The sequence below is a fragment of the Somniosus microcephalus genome, chromosome 23 (assembly GCF_052327205.1).
Source record: "Somniosus microcephalus isolate GS21.2 chromosome 23, FLI_Smic_1.0, whole genome shotgun sequence".
Taxonomy (NCBI): Eukaryota; Metazoa; Chordata; class Chondrichthyes; order Squaliformes; family Somniosidae; genus Somniosus; species Somniosus microcephalus.
Window position 1 is genome coordinate 59,496,308 of NC_141009.1, and position 17,006 is coordinate 59,513,313.

A 17,006-nucleotide genomic window follows, 5' to 3' on the forward strand; every position below is an offset into this window, starting at 1 on the left:
CAGCTCAACTGTCAAGGAGTCATTTTGGGGAGCATTATTCCTGGCCCTTTCAGAGCCTAACTTAACTAGTAAGGTGGGATTGGGAGGAGTGAGATATTTGTCTACTGTAATTTTTCCCTCATGTGTGTCAAAGTGTTTTCCCCATTTTAGTAGAGTGTTATTATTGTGTTGTATTTTCTTTCTCAAGTAAAGATCAAAGTTCTTGCACCAAGATCAGTTGTTTGCTGCACTTTTATCACAACCCCCAAATAAGTCCAAGGTCTAGAACCAAGGGAGTGGGAGTGATTCGAACCGCTCATAAGTCAGAGGTGAAGCTGACCCCAAACACCACATCTTACTCCCTGTACCTGAATCTTGTGTACCCGGGGGTACTGATCCCTGTACCTGAATCCTGTGTACCCGGGGGTACTGATCCCTGTACCTGAATCCTGTGTACCCGGGTGTACTAATCCCTGTACCTGAATCCTGTGTGCCCAGGTGTCCTGATCCCTGAACCTGAATCCTGTGTACCCGGGTGTACTGATCCCTGTACCTGAATCCTGTGTACCCAGGTGTCCTGATCCCTGTACCTGAATCCTGTGTACCCAGGGGTACTAATCCCTGTACCTGAATCCTGTGTACCTGAGTGTATTGATCCATGTACCTGAATCCTGTGTACCCGGGTTTACTGATCCCTGTACCTGAATCCTGTGTACCCGGGGGTACTGATCCCTGTACCTGAATCCTGTGTACCCGGGTGTACTGATCCCTGTACCTGAATCCTGTGCACCCGGGTGTACTAATCCCTGTACCTGAATCCTGTGTACCCGGGTGTACTGATCCCTGTACCTGAATCCTGTGTACCCGGGTGTACTGATCCCTGTACCTGAATCCTGTGTACCCGGGTGTACTGATCCCTGTACCTGAATCCTGTGTACCCGGGTGTACTGTTCCCTGTACCTGAATCCTGTGTACCCGGGTGTACTGATCCCTGTACCTGAATCCTGTGTACCCGGGTTTACTGATCCCTGTACCTGAATCCTGTGTACCCGGGTGTTCTGATCCCTGTACCTGAATCCTGTGTACCCGGGTGTACTGATCCCTGTACCTGAATGTTTGTGGCCAGATGATCGGGTGCTGAATATTAAAAAGTAACATCTGTGCCTACATTCGAGCGATGTGGATGTTGTACCGCTAAAAGCGGATTCTATCTATGGGTCTGCATGATTCTGGGTCCGTTATCAGTACTCATCACTTGAAGCTGAAATGACCGCAGTCAGTTCTCTATTTCACAGAACATTTACCACGAAGTCTGAAACTGTGCAGCTCGAATTAGTTTGTTATCAGAGACAAGGCAGTTCTCTGACTGAGCGAGATCATGCAGCAGTCACAGCGACACACCCCAAACCCCAGCTTGGAAGATAGGGAATGAGCAATGCCAAGTCTTGGTCTGTTCCAGCGAGCGGCCAGTGGCTGCAGGTGCGGAGGTGGTTAGCGAAGATGGGAGCTCTGGTGTCCTCACTGATCTGGTGTGTGGAATCGCCAGTGGGTTACACCTACGCTTGCCTTTTCGCATGCCTGAATCCCAGATGTGGTGCAGTGGAGCAGCTACTTCACGGCTGCTGGTTAAACAGGTTACACGCTGTTGTGCGGCACTTGTACCGGGCGCCGGCTTTGTCCCTGCCCCATCACAGCAACAGCTGGAGGTCTACCATTGGCCTCAGTACCCCTGGACTACACACAGCTGTCAGGCTCCCTGCTCCTGTAGGCCTCAGAGTCAGCTCTGATGCACCCCATGATGGAATAGTTTGCCAACACTTAGGCCCTAACATTCCTCCCTGAGCTGTGTGCAGTGTGGGTCTCCTGGAGTGGATGGGGGTGGAGGATGATCTTTAACCTTTCCCCACACACACCACCATCATCCAGTGCCGGGATCAAACACCCCGCTCAGATTTAACATGGGGCAGTTGATGTAAATTTTCTGCCCCAATGAAGAGCTTCCCCGCCACCTTTGGAGGAGTTTCTCCCGATACTGCACCAGTTACAACAACAAGAGCAACAACTTGTATTTATATAACGCCTTTAACCTCGTAAAACGTCCCAAGTCGCTGCACAGGAGTATTTTAAGACAAAAAATTTGACACCGATCCACATAAGGATACATTAGGGCAGGTGACCAAAAGCTTGGTCAAAGAGGTGGGTTTTAAGGAGCGTCTTAAAGGAGGAAAGAGGAATAGCGAGGCGGAGAGGTTTAGGGAGGGAATTCCAGAGCTTAGGGCCGAGGCAACAGAAGGCAGGGCCGCCAAAGGTTGAGCGATTATAATCAGGGATCCTCAAGGGGGCAGAATTAGAGGAGCGCAGATATCTCGGGGATGAAGGAGATTACAGAGATAGGAAGGGGCGAGGCTATGGAGGGATTTGAAAACAAGGATGAGAATTTTGAAATCGAGGCGCTGCTGAACTGGGAGCCAATGTAGGTCAGCGAGCACAGGGGTGGTGGGTGAACGGGACTTAGTGCGAATTAGGACACGGGCAGCCGAGCTTTGGATAACCTCAAGATTACAGAAATGACGGGCAGGGATAGACCAGCAGGTACATCAAGCCTGCCCCACACTCGTGATGCCTGGCGAATCATGACCAGACACTTCCACCCCCGCAACAGCCCACTCCTGGGAGAGGTACAAAGCAGAAAAACTCAGCCAATAAGGGAAAAACTTCCTGGACAATTCCTGTCCCACCTCCTCAGTCCAGCAGATCACTGGGACCAGGCGGCGTTAACGACATTATGCCTCCATTCCCCACAGCCTATCCTGGGGCAGGTTGCCCATTCAGTGGCTGTTGGTGCCAAGTCTAATGCTGTGATCCCTCCTCACCACATCTACGGGTCAGGATTGCTCAGGCTGGCTACTTCCGTGTGATTGCAGTCAAGGTTCTCCCTCGCCTCCCCCTCCCCACCATCCCCTCCCCTCGACCACTCCCCTCTGCCCCCTCCCACAATCCCCTCCTCAATCCCACAATCCCCCCCCTCCCCTCAATCCCCTCCACACAATCCCCTCCCCCTCCCCTCAATCCCCTCCCCCCTCCCCACAATCCCCTCCCCCTCCCCTCAATCCTCTCCCCCCTCCCCACAATCCCCTCCCCACAATCCCCTCCTCAATCCCACAATCCCCTCCCCTCCCCTCAATCCCCTCCCCACAATCCCCTCCCCCTCCCCTCCCCCCTCCCCACAATCCCCTCCCCCTCCCCTCAATCCTCTCCCCCCTCCCCACAATCCCCTCCCCACAATCCCCTCCCATTGCCCCCTCCCCACTGCCCCCTCCCCACAATCCCCTCCCCACAATCCCCTCCCATTGCCCCTCCCCTCAATCCCCTCCCCTCGACCCCCCTCCCCTCATCCCCCTCGACCCCCTCCTCTCATCCCCTCCCCTCGTACCCCCTCCACTCATCCCCTCCCCTCCCCTCGACCCCCCCCTACCCTTGACCCTCTCCCCTCAACCCCCTCCCCTTGACCCCCTCCCTTTGAATCCCCTCCCCTCAGCCCCCCTCCCCTCGATCCTCTCCCCTCGACCCCCTCCCCTTGACCCCCCTCCCCTCAACCCCCCTCCCCTTGACCCCCTCCCTTTGAATCCCCTCCCCTCAGCCCCCCTCCTCTCGATCCTCTCCCCTCGATCCTCTCCCCTCGACCCCCTCCCCTTGACCCCCTCCCCTCAGCCCCTCTCCCCTCGACCCCCTCCCCTTGACCCCCCTCCCCTCGACCCCCTCCCCTCGACCCCCCTCCCCTCGACCCCCTCCCCTCGACCCCCCTCCCCTCAACCCCCCTCCCCTCGACCCCCTCCCCTCGACGCCCCTCCCCTCGACCCCCTCCCCTCCCCTTGCCATCCCCAGTACCATTGGGTCCCTGTTCTTCCAGATTAATTCCAATGGGCAATGTTAGATGGCGCTCTCCGAGATGTCTCTTCCCTCTCGCGGTCCGACGAGGCTTGACGTGGGGAGATCGCAGCTCTGGGGCACCAAGTGTGAGACAAAGCCTGCTGAGTGGCAACACGGAGAATCTGGGTCTGCCCAGGACCCCCCTCCCCCACCAGCACCTCACCCACACGGTCTCCACCCACAAGACACTGGCTTGAATCGAACTGCGAGGCAAAGAAGTTTCAAAACCTTTTAAAATGGAAAAGAAGAAGGCAAACGCGGGAATATTGTAACCTTTCTCTTTATTCCTAGTGTGTAGTAACCAGTGACAATTCTGTGTTTGTGCTTATTTCCCCTTCCCATTGCGGAGTAGGCGAAACCATTGCAGACAGAGCGGGGAGAAGCTTTCAGTGCCCGGGATGTTAATACTTGCTGCAAACTCGATCACACGCACACACCGCACATAATAATTAAAGTACATGGTATATAGATCACAAAATTAAATTAAATGTTTGAAAAATGCAACATATCCCTCGCACGTAACTGGGGCTGTTAGTTTTATTATACAACAGAGCAGGCCTCTGTGGGAAGGCCCGAGCCAGGCCTGAAGCACAGCACAGCGACTCCGGAATCAACAGGGTGGGGGCAGGGTGACAAGTGCCGCTTCCTCCCCCCTCTACCCCCGCTCTGGCGATGTCAGCGAGAGGCCAGGACGATTTTTGAGAGCTGGGCCTCATTTCGATGGAACAGGTGAGCTGCCAGGGCTCAATGGCGCTGCCTTAAGGCAGCTCGCCTTTCGGGAGGGAGGGGGGTCGGGAATCAGGATACAGGCGGATGTGGGCCCGGGGCAGCATCTTAAAAGGGGAGGGTGGGTGGGGGGTGGAATCCAGCGGGGATCAAGCTGATGAGTACGATAGCAAAATACTGCGGATGTTGGAAATCCGAAATAACAACAGAAAATGCTGGAAAAACTCAGCAGGTCAGGCAACATCCGTGGACAGAAATTTGAGTTGACGTTTCGGGTCGAACCCTTCTTCAAAACTGGAAAGAAAAGAAAATAGATCGAAGGCAGGGCTGCGATCGGACAAAAGAATAAAAGAAACAAAAGAAGTAAAAAAGAGACAATAACAGGTGTTAGAAGCTAGACGAGATGGTAATAGGCTGAGATTAGGTGTAAAGTGTACTGGCAGGGCAAGAGATAGCTGCCAGGTGTGAGAGAGAAACAAAAGGAAAGGGGGGGGGAAAGGAGTGGAAAAATTACAAGGAAAAAATGAAATAGGGGCCGAGGTTATGATCTGAAATTGTTGAACTCGATATTGAGTCCGGAAGGCTGCAGAGTGCCTAATCGGAAGATGAGGTGCTGTTCCTCGAGTTTACGTTGAGCTTCCATGGAACAATACAAGAGGCCAAGGACGGTGAGGTCCGAGTGGGAATGGGCGGTGAATTAAAATGACAGGCGACCGGAAGCTCGGGGTCACCCTTACGGACTGAACGGAGGTGATGAGTGTCTGAAGAAGGGTCTTAAAGGGGAGGGGCTGTAAAGATTGAGCGGGGGCGGAGTCAACAGAAAAGTTCTTAATTAAATTGGATTCCGTGTTTTTAACTGTTTTACGTGCAGCCCTTTACACTATACCTGGGACCTGCACACAGTGGCTGGCTCCAGGGTGGACCCAGATACTCGGAATAAGTGGGATCTTTCGCTCGGGAGTACAGGCCCTCACACGCAGATCTCTGCTGCAAAATATGCAAATATGCCAACGTGCCTCTCCCATTCTCCATTGCTAGTGTAATGAATGGCAACAAATGACACAAAGTGTGAGCTCGGTGACACTGCACACTTGCAATCACCATTCTCAGTCTCAGTCTCAGTGGGAATGCACGGATTAGAAATGAGCTTGCAGTCACCAGTAGCTCAATGATAGAAATAACCTCCATCGCACTGACCCAGGGCCAGAGGGAGGGCTGAGCCCCCAGTACAAGTCTGCCCAACAGAACTACCGCTTTCAGCAAAAAAAAGTGGCTGTTAGCAGTCCATGTTTAACGTCAATTTGTTTGGGTTTGACAGATTGTACCACCTCACTATACCGTGGGCAATGAGACGCCTGACTGACCAGTGCTGTCCAGTACAGGGCTGACTCAGTGTGGACACTGTGATACAGGACTGGCCATTGTGTGATGGGCATCTCCAGAGTGAGGGAGTGTCCAGTGAGGGAGTACCCAGAGTGAGGGAGTGTCCAGTGAGGGAGTGTCAAGTGAGGGAGTGTCCAGAGTGAGCGAGTGTCCAGTGAGGGAGTGTCGAGTGAGGGAGTGTCCAGAGTGAGGGAGGGCCCAGAGTGAGGGAGTGTCCAGTGAGGGAGGGCCCAGAGTGAGGGAGTGTCCAGTGAGGGAGTGCCCAGTGAGGGAGTGTCCAGTGAGGGAGTGCCCAGAGTGAGGGAGGGCCCAGAGTGAGGGAGTGTCCAGTGAGGGAGTGTCCAGAGTGAGGGAGTGTCCAGAGTGAGCAGTGCCCAGAGTGAGGGAGTGTCGAGTGAGGGAGTGTCCAGAGTGAGCGAGTGTCGAATGAGGGAGTGTCCAGTGAGGGAGTCTCCAGAGTGAGGGAGTGCCCAGAGTGAGGGAGTCTCCAGAGTGAGGGAGTGTCCAGTGAGGGAGTGCCCAGAGTGAGCGAGTGTCCAGTGAAGGAGTCGCCAGAGTGAGGGAGGGCCCAGAGTGAGGGAGTGCCCAGAGTGAGGGAGTGCCCAGAGTGAGGGAGTGTCCAGAGTGAGGGAGTGACCAGTGAGGGAGTCTCCAGAGTGAGGGAGTGTCCAGAGTGAGGGACTGCCCAGAGTGAGGGAGTGTCGAGTGAGGGAGTGTCCAGTGAGGGAGTGCCCAGAGTGAGGGAGTGTCCAGTGAGGGAGTGTCCAGTGAGGGAGTGCCCAGAGTGAGGGAGTGTCGAGTGAGGGAGTGTCCAGTGAGGGAGTGCCCAGAGTGAGGGAGTGTCCAGTGAGGGAGTGCCCAGTGAGGGAGTGTCCAGTGAGGGAGTGTCCAGAGTGAGGGAGTGTCCAGTGAGGGAGTGTCCAGTGAGGGAGTGCCCAGCGAGGGAGTGTCCAGTGAGGGAGTGCCCAGTGAGGGAGTGCCCAGAGTGAGGGAGTGTCCAGTGAGGGAGTGTCCAGTGAGGGAGTGCCCAGAGTGAGGGAGTGTCCAGTGAGGGAGTGTCCAGTGAGGGAGTGCCCAGAGTGAGGGAGTGTCCAGTGATGGAGTGTCCAGTGAGGGAGTGCCCAGCGAGGGAGTGTCCAGTGAGGGAGTGTCCAGTGATGGAGTGCCCAGTGAGGGAGTGTCCAGTGAGGGAGTGTCCAGAGTGAGGGAGTGTCCAGTGAGGGAGTGTCCAGTGAGGGAGTGCCCAGCGAGGGAGTGTCCAGTGAGGGAGTGCCCAGTGAGGGAGTGCCCAGAGTGAGGGAGTGTCCAGTGAGGGAGTGTCCAGTGAGGGAGTGCCCAGAGTGAGGGAGTGTCCAGTGAGGGAGTGTCCAGTGAGGGAGTGTCCAGGGTGAGGGAGTGCCCAGAGTGAGGGAGTGTCGTGAGGGAGTGTCCAGTGAGGGAGTGTCCAGTGAGGGAGTGTCCAGTGAGGGATTGCGCAGAGTGAGGGAGTGTCCAGTGAGGGAGTGTCCAGTGAGGGAGTGTCCAGGGTGAGGGAGTGCCCAGAGTGAGGGAGTGTCCAGTGAGGGAGTGTCCAGTGAGGGGGTGCCCAGAGTGAGGGAGTGGCCAGTGAGGGAGTGGCCAGTGAGGGAGTGTCCAGTGAGGGAGTGTCCAGTGAGGGAGTGCCCAGAGTGAGGGAGTGCCCAGAGTGAGGGAGTGTCCAGTGAGGGAGTGTCCAGTGAGGGAGTGCCCAGAGTGAGGGAGTGTCCAGTGAGGGAGTGTCCAGTGAGGGAGTGTCCAGTGAGGGAGTGTCCAGAGTGAGGGAGTGCCCAGAGTGAGGGAGTGTCCAGTGAGGGAGTGTCCAGTGAGGGAGTGTCCAGTGAGGGGGTGCCCAGAGTGAGGGAGTGGCCAGTGAGGGAGTGGCCAGTGAGGGAGTGTCCAGTGAGGGAGTGTCCAGTGAGGGAGTGTCCAGTGAGGGAGTGCCCAGAGTGAGGGAGTGGCCAGTGAGGGAGTGTCCAGTGAGGGAGTGTCCAGTGAGGGAGTGCCCAAGGGAGTGTCCAGTGAGGGAGTGTCCAGTGAGGGAGTGTCCAGTGAGGGAGTGCCCAGAGTGAGGGAGTGGCCAGTGAGGGAGTGTCCAGTGAGGGAGTGCCCACCTGTTTATGGGCAGTGCCATGGCTGCCTGACTGAAGACAGTAATTACTCTCAACACAAAAGTAGGTCAGGCAGCATCTGTGGAGAGAGAAACAGAGCTAACCCTTCAGGTCAATGACCTTCCCTGTGAACTGTCACCTCACTTACTTTCCTTTTCAATGGTAACTTATTGTAGGATCAACAGATACTTCTCTTGACAGAAGCACAGCTGCAGGCAGAAGAGTCATGGACTGTCGCCCTCCCCTCTCCCCCTACCCATATTGGCAATATAATTCAACTGCCCAACAGTGGCCAGGTTTGGATCAGTGCAAAGAGGGAGTAAATGCCCCACACACACACCAGTCAATAGCAGAATGACCAGCTCTGAAGATTGTGGATCTGCTGTGCTCCACCTGAATTACTTTAGTGAAAGTTGTGCCTGGATGTTGCCCACTATTCTGGCGAGTGTGACCCCGTGACATGAGACAGGTCACCGAGTGAACACGGCCAAAGCTCGTGCTGCACAGTTCGAGAACCTGGGCACGGCTGTTCAAGGCAACAAGTTTACTTTGGAGACGACATGCTTGCAGCCATGAACGGAGTACTGACGGTCCCCAACTGAGTAATATTTCAGCTCCCTGGACAGCTTGTCCAGATGAGCAGCGTCTGGGTAAAATCCTTCTCTCATCATCTCCTCCAAGAAGCAGTCCACGATGTGGGCCCTCTCCAGCAAGGTGAACGGGACAATATCTGCGTGCTTCCACAGTGGATGGAAGTGGATCAGCGAAGACTGGATGATGAAGAGAAGCTCTTCCGATTTTGTCGGATGTCGCGTCATACCACTGGAAGCATTGTGGAGAACAAACTTCGTTATCTCGCCCTGTCCATAGTTGCTGATTAAGACGTACACGGCATTCAGGAACTCATTGGTCTGGTTGGGCTGGAAGTAGGCTTGCAGGAAGTCCAACAGAGCCGGTTGCATGAACTCCACCTCGTCGAAGATGAGCAGCGGGATCTTCTCCTCCTCTTCTGCTCGATTGACCATGTCAGAGATGCCACCTGCCATCTCCTGTTGGCAGCTGGTGATGTTCTCCTGTGCCGGGCAGTGATGCAGCACGAAATACTGGTACACCAGCTGGTCACTCAGTACGGAGCGAAAGTGCTTGGCGAGCAGTCTACCGACCAGGCTCTTCCCGACCCCGATCGGGCCATTGAGAGACAGGACCAGGGGCTTATTGTGAATGTGGGTGGCCAGATAGTCCTCTAACAAATCCATCAGACTGTCGATAGCAACCGTCTGCCCAAAAACCTCCCTCTTAAGTGTTTTCTCCAGCCCTGCCAAGTCATATTTTAGCACATTGTCATCCAGGTTCTCGATGGCGTTGTATATCTGAAAGAAAACTATAATACTTAGCAGGAAGAGGCAGTTCTTGGCCTTGCTTTTCTTTTCCTCGGGCAAGTACCTCTTGGAGTCGTTTGGATACAGCACTTTGCGCTTTTTTCTGCTGCGGCGCCTCTTTGGGGATTTGATGGGGACCTTCTCGAAGGTGAAGTACTCGGCCACCTTGGTCCTGTGTTTGAAGGCACGCTCCGAGGACTCCTGCCTCTTGAGGGGTGGATAGCGGCCAGCGCCCACGGCCCCCGCTCCGTCCGCACTCGCAGGCTCGCTCTGCTCTGCGCCGACGCGCCTCCTTTTCATAACGAGGTACTTGTGGCGAATGCGGTAGGCGGCTCTCAGCGGAGACGTGACCGCGGAGAGCCGCTGCCGGCCATCAGGCAGGGCTGTGTGCGCCAGTTCCATTGGAGGTCTCGTCCCTTCCATCGACATCTCCCAACCCTCTCAGCCCAATCGCTGCTGGACCTGCAACAACAACAACAAACTTGCATTTATATAGCATCTTTAACATAGTAAAACATCCCAAGGCGCTTCACAGAAGCGTTATCCGACCCACGTAAGGAGCTATTAGGACAGGTAGTCTGGTCAAAGAGGGAGGTTTTAAGGGGCGTCTTAAAGGAGTTGAGAGAGGCCGAGAGGCCGAGAGGTAGGGAGGCAAATCCAGAGCTTAGGGCCCAGACAGCTGAAGCCACAGCCTCCAATGGTGCACAAAAGGCCAGGATTGGAGGAGAACAAGGGAAAGAGATAACACATTCATAAAACTGGACACATGCAGCAGCAACAATGAACCCCATCAGATACTTCCAGACCCTTGAACCGCCCTGCGACGTGCCACAAGAAGAGGCCATTTGATGTATCTGGTCTGTACTCACTCTCCAGTTCGTCCGGTCACGGCCTCTACCTACCCCGCTCTCCTAAGGAAAGGTTCCAGAAAGTTCCTCCCCGCCAAAGGTAAGCCGGGCAACAAAAAAAAGCCCAGCCACCGCTGTGAAGCTGCGAGCTGTCTGCACAATATCAGGAAGTCCTGTTCAACAAAGCTGCTTCTGTTCAGCAGTGAGATTGCCCTGCCCCCTTCACCTCCCGCACACACTCAGTGCACAGTGAGAAGCTGTGAGCAGTTCCCGTGCTGAAACTGGTCGAGGCCCAGAGAAGGTTCTCTCAGAGACCAGGGTCCTCACCTGGCCAGGGTCTCCAGAAACAGGAGAGGAGACTGAAGGCATTGCACCCCTCTTCAGGTCAACGGCTGAAAGGGCAGAGCACTCAGAGAGGAGACTTCCTGCCCCACGAGCTGGTGCACAGTGCACTGCAGGCCAGTGTGTGAGTGAGCAAGTGCTTTCAGCATTTTACTTCCTGCAGCCTCTGGAAACTTTGGTAGAGTCACAGGCTCTCAGGGGCCATGCCCTAACATCCTGGATTTAACTACCTTCGAGTAGAATCATAGAATCAGACAGAACAGAAGGAGGCCCTTCGGCCCATCGTGCCTGTGCCGGCTCTTTGAAAGAGCTCTCCAATTAGTCCCACTACCCTGCTCGTTCCCCATAGCCCAGCAAATGTTTCCTTTTCAAGTATTTATCCAATTCCCTTTTGAAAGCTAGTATTGAATCTGCCTCCACCGCCCTTTCCGGCAGCGCATTCCAGATCACAACAACTCGCTGCGTAAAACAAATTCTCCTCCTCTCCCCCTCTGGTTCTTTTGAACACCTCTATTAAATCTCCCCTTAACCTTCTCTGCTCTAAATGAAACAATCCCAGCTTCTCCACGCAAGTGAAGTCCCTCATCCCTTAAAATACTGTGTACAGTTCCGGTCCCCATGTTAATAAAATGGATATAGAGGCACTGGAGAAGGTGCAAAAAAGATTCACAAGGATGATCGCGGAACTATCAGGAACGACTAAACAGGCTGCAGATCTTTTCCGTAGAAAAGAGAAGGCTGAGATGTGACCTGATTCTGAAGGGGTTCGATAGGGTAGATGTAGAGATGTTTCCACCTGTGGGGGAAGTTCAAAACGATGTCATAAATATAATAATCACTAATAAATCCAACAGGGAATTCAAGAGGAACTTCTTTACTCAGAGAGTGGTTAGAATGTGAAACTCACTGCCACAGGGAGTGGTTGAGGCGAATACAATAGATGCATTTAAGGGGAAGCTAGATAAGTGCATGAGGGAGAAAGGACTAGAAGGTTATGTAGATAGGGTGAGATAAAGCAGGCATAGACCAGCTGGGCCGAATGGGCTGTTAGTATGCTGTAAATTCTATTTAATTCTATGTAATCGCTCATGTTTGGTTTAAAGTCTGTATGCAGTGTTTTTTTATTCATTCTTTGGATGTGGGCGTCGCTGGCAAGGCCGGCATTTATTGCCCATCCCTAATTGCCCTTGGGAAGGTGGTGGTGAGCCGCCTTCTTCAACCGCTGCAGTCCGTGTGGTGAAGGTACTCCCACAGTGCTGTCAGGGAGGGAGTTCCAGGATTTTGACCCAGCGACGATGAAGGATCGCCGATATATATATTTCCATGTCAGGATGGTGTGTGATTTGGAAGGAACTTGGAGTCAATGGTGTTCATGTGCCTGCTGCCCTTGCCCTGCTAGGTGACGGGGGTGGCGGTTTTCGGAGTGTGTCTGACACTGTAAAGGGCTCGAGTGTAGGCAGCGGAGCAGCTGCTGCAATGGGAGCTGAGCGTGTCGCTGTGGGCCATGGAGCTGGAGGGAGCAGGAGGCAGCTGTCCCTCCTGTGTCCAGGTGTGAAGCCCAGGATCCCCACATTGTGCCAGGGTGCTGGGGCCTTGGATCGGGGCAGGGGCACTGGCACAGCGCTGGCTGCCCATGTGTGTGTGATGTGGGTCTGTACACACATGCAGGCCAGTGGTTTTTTTACAGAATGCAGCAATTGGAAGCCCACGAGACATTGCAATGGTTGCCGTGACTACGAGATCATTGGCGAGAATCTGGAGGAGGTCTCTCACTAGCATTCAGTCCAAACATTGACTCTACAAGGCCTGCGTGCTCTCCACCTGACTCACAGCTCCAAGCCTGGCCCCTCCTATAAACTGACTTGATTGTTCCCCAAGTTTTCTACAGGTGGGGCCATCGCTGGTTTGACTTAGTCTGGGCTGTAGATAAAGTCGGTGTAGAAAGTAGGTGTCGGCCGTGGCTCAGTGCGTAGCAATCTCACCTCTGACTAAGAACGTTGAGCGTTCAAAGTCTCACTCCAGAGACTTGAACGTATAATCCAGGCTGACACTCAAGTGCCAGTACTGCGGGAGTGCTGCACTGTCAGAGGTGCCATCTTTCAGATGAGACGTTAAACCGAGGCTCTGTCTGCCCTCTCAGGCAGATGTAAAAGATCCTATGGCACTATTGGAAGAAAAGATGGGGATTTCTACCCGACCAATATTTATCCCTCAACCAACATCGCTGAAACAGATCATCTGGTCATTATCACATTGCTGTTTGTGGGATCTTGCTGTGTGCAAATTGACTGCTGAGTTTCCTACATTACAACAGTGACTACACTTCAAAAAAACTACTTCATTGGCTGTAAAGCGCTTTGGGATGGCCTGAGGTATTGACAGTTCTTTCTTTCTTCAGACATCACTCCCAATACCAATCACACGTCACAGTCCTGATTGAGGGCGGACACCTTGCATTGTTCTGTGATTCTGTGAATTAGCTTTATCTTCAAGGGGGTGAGCACTCAGAACTCTGTCTCTGTGCGAGGTCCTGGAGTTCCCCCAAGACACAGGCCAGTCAAAAGGAACGTGACTTGCTGTGTGCAGCCAATGTGAGGGACAAACAGAGGCTCTGCAGATCCCCACAGGTCATGGCTCTTTATGCGACTGAACTAAACTGATGCGGGCGGGACTTTCAGTCACCGTATTTAAGAAAAGAAATTGGTTTCCATATTTAAGAAAAGATATACTTGCTCTCGAGGCAGTTCAGAGAAGGTTCACTCGGTTGATTCCGGAGATGAGGGGGTTGACGTATGAGGAAAGGTTGAGTAGGTTGGGACCTCTACTCATTGGAGTTCAGAAGAATGAGAGGCGATCTTATCGAAACATATAAAATTGTGAGAGGGCTTGATCGGGTGGATGCGGGGAGGATGTTTCCACTGATGGGTGAGACTAGAACTAGGGGGCATAATCTTAGAATAAGGGGCTGCCCTTTCAAAACTGAGATGAGGAGAAACTTCTTCACTCAGAGGGTGGTGAATCTGTGGAATTTGCTACCCCAGAGAGCTGTGGAAGCTGCGACATTAAATAAATTTAAAACGGAGATAGACAGTTTCCTAGCTGATAAGGGAATTAGGGGTTACGGGGAGAGGGCAGGGAAGTGGACGTGAGTCTAGGTTCGGATCAGCCATGATCCTATTGAATGGCGGAGCAGGCCCGAGGGGCCGTATGGCCTACTCCTGCTCCTACTACTTATGTTCACAGAATTACTGGACGGTCACCTTCAAAGCCAGACTGCCTGTTCAAAGCTAGCTGGGTGGCCACCATTGAGAAGTTTCTACCGCGCAAAGGAATGGAACACCTAATAGTCCGAGGTCCCAGGGAACGCGGCTGCAAACAGTGGCGGTGGACCATTTTGGGTGGGATTCCATTTCGGCCCTTTTTCCCGTACATCAGGATTTGCAGAGGTAGTGGGGGTGGGGGAGCAGGGACAACATACAGCCAACCGCAAATGGGCGGGTGAATTATGACACCATGCAAATGAGGGAAATATGTCAGAAGGAAGTTATGGTAAATCTTAATAAATCACTGGTTAGGCCCCAGCTGGAGTACTCTGTCCAATTCTGGGCACCGCACTTTAGGAAGGATGTCAAGGCCTTGGAGAGGGTGCGGAGGAGGTTTACCAGAACGGTGCCAGGGATGACGGACTTCAGTTATGTGGAGAGGCGAGAGAAGCTGGGGTTGTTCTCCTCGGAGCAGAGAAGGTTATGGGGAGATTTAATAGAGGTGTTCAGAATTATGAGGTGCTTTGACAGAGTAAATAAGGAGAAACTGTTTCCAGTGGCAGGAGGGTCGGTAACCAGAGGGCACAGGTTGAAGGTAGTCGGCAAAAGAGCCGGAGGGGAGACGAGGAGAATTTATTTTTATGCAGCGAGTTATGATGATCTGGAATGCGCTGCCTGAAAGGGCGGTGGAAGCAGATTCAATAGTAACTTTCAAAAGGGAATTGGATAAATACTTGAAAAGGAACGAATGTTCAGGGCTATGGGGGTAGAGCGGGAGAGTGGGGCTAATTGGAGAGCTCTTTCAAAGAGCCGGCACAGGCACGATGGGCCGAATGGCCTCCTTCTGTGCTGTATGATTCTATGATTCCATGATATATCTTCCACCACATGGACCCTAGCGCGTCAGGTAGTCTTTTCAAATGACAGAGACTTGACCCCCAGTGAAAGTGGCAGTGGTGTAACCATAAGTTCAGCTCCCCTGGGCCCTGAGCCCACTGCACTGAAATCAGGGGATGCAGCTTAACCTTCGACCCTCTGAGAGTGAGCTGGGAACCTGCTGTTGGTCCTCAGGAGCGTGCAAACGCTCCAGATCCCGGATTTGGGATAAGGGACGGAGGTACCACCTTGCCTAAGATTCTAACCCCACCCCGTCACGGTTTGTGTGTGTGTGACAAAGGATGGGGTTTATTCCCCCAGACTCTACAGGGTCGGCCCTACACACAGGTCTCGGGGTGGTGTGGGGTGGGGTCCGGAGCTCCTGTGGCATGGGGCAGTCCCGTGGCTGCACAGCTCATCACCCCACCCCATTGGCAGAGAACGGGCTGCGAACCTGATGCAAGAGCCCCGTGGCCTGCCACCTGCTACTCAAGGAGCTGCAATAGACTTGGAAGGCAGGTGTGCTCCAGCTGCATCCTGTCCATTAGGCAAGCTTGGCTCCAGGCCCCCCTCCCGAGAGTCTCAAATAGGAAACTCCTGCAATAACCCAACACCTCCACCCCCATCACCACACACACACAGACCCATAGAGGAAACCGCACCAAGTCCCGTTCACCCATCACCCATGGTCGCTGACCTACACTGGCTCCCGGTCTGACAACACCTCAATTTTAAAATTCTCATCCTTGTGTTCAAATCCTTCCATGGCCTCACCCCCTCCCTACCTCTGTTACCTTCTCCTGCCATTACAACCCTCCGAGATATCTGTGCTCCTACAATTCTGGCCTCCTGTGCATCCCGACTCCATTCGCCCCACCAATGGTGGCCGAGCCTCCTGCCATCTAGGCCCTAAGCTCTGGAATTCCACCTCTCATAGGAACAGGAGGCGGCCATTCAGCCCCTCAAGACTGTTCCGCCATTCAATGAGATCATGGCTGATCTCTATCTTAACTGCAGCTACCCACCTTGGTTCCGTAACCCTTAATACCGTTAATACCCTCAGCAAACAAAAATCTCTACCTCTCTCTCTTACGTTAGGAGCCTTCTTAAAGCCTCCCTCTTTGACCAAGCTCTGTCTTAATTCTCCTTTTGCGGCTCGGTGTCAAATTTTGTTTGATAACGCTCCTGTGAAGCACCTTGGGACATTTTATTACATTGTAGGTGCTAGATAAATAAAAGTTGTTGTTGTTGAAGCTCCTGTAAGAACCAGGCTCCTCCCATCACAAAGGGATTTACAGAAGAAACGCCAGCATAAAATATCCTGGCACCACATAAAAAGGGACAAGTATGAGCTGCTCTGAGGGCGAACTCTCTATAAACCATCCGGCCCTACAGCCTACTGACCACAGATCAACTCCCATCAGGAAAGAGTTAAACTTTTCTACCTTTATGTGTTTCCTGGTTGTAATTTAATCTCCACTTCGCTGCTGATAATTGTACAGTCAACAGGAATAACGACATCCCTGCAGGCCAAATAATCAGACAACAGTAAAGTCTGATCTTCAGCTACAGAGCAAACGCTATAATGAGCAGCACACACACGGAGTGAGGGCAGAACACACACACACACGGAGTGAGAGCAGAACACACACACAAACGGAGTGAGGGCAGAACACACACACACGGAGTGAGGGCAGAACACACACACACGGAGTGAGAGCAGAACACACACACACGGAGTGAGGGCAGAACACACACACACGGAGTGAGGGCAGAACACACACACACGGAGTGAGGGCAGAACACACACACACAGAGTGAGGGCAGAACACGCACACACAGAGTGAGGGCAGAACACACACACACGGAGTGAGGGCAGAACACACACACACAGAGTGAGGGCAGAACACACACACACAGAGTGAGGGCAGAACACGCACACACAGAGTGAGGGCAGAACACACACACACAGAGTGAGAGCAGAACACACACACACACGGAGTGAGGGCAGAACACACACACACGGAGTGAGGGCAGAACACACACACACGGAGTGAGGGCAGAACACACACACGCAGAGTGAGAGCAGAACACACACACACACGGAGTGAGGGCAGAACACACACACACACGGAGTGAGGGCATAACACACAC

At 53.3% G+C, this 17,006-nt stretch overlaps 1 protein-coding gene across 1 annotated transcript in view; it reads right to left on the reverse strand.

Moving 5' to 3' along the window:
- Window positions 1-8,674: 8,674 nt before the first annotated feature.
- tor4aa (torsin family 4, member Aa) overlaps window positions 8,675-17,006 on the reverse strand; it is an 80,877-nt gene continuing 72,545 nt past the window's right edge. Inside the window, exon 2 of the mRNA XM_085965916.1 lies at window positions 8,675-9,985. Coding sequence (XP_085822042.1) covers window positions 8,675-9,952 — 1,278 coding nt within the window. The 5' untranslated portion in view covers window positions 9,953-9,985. The remainder of the gene's footprint in view (window positions 9,986-17,006) is intronic.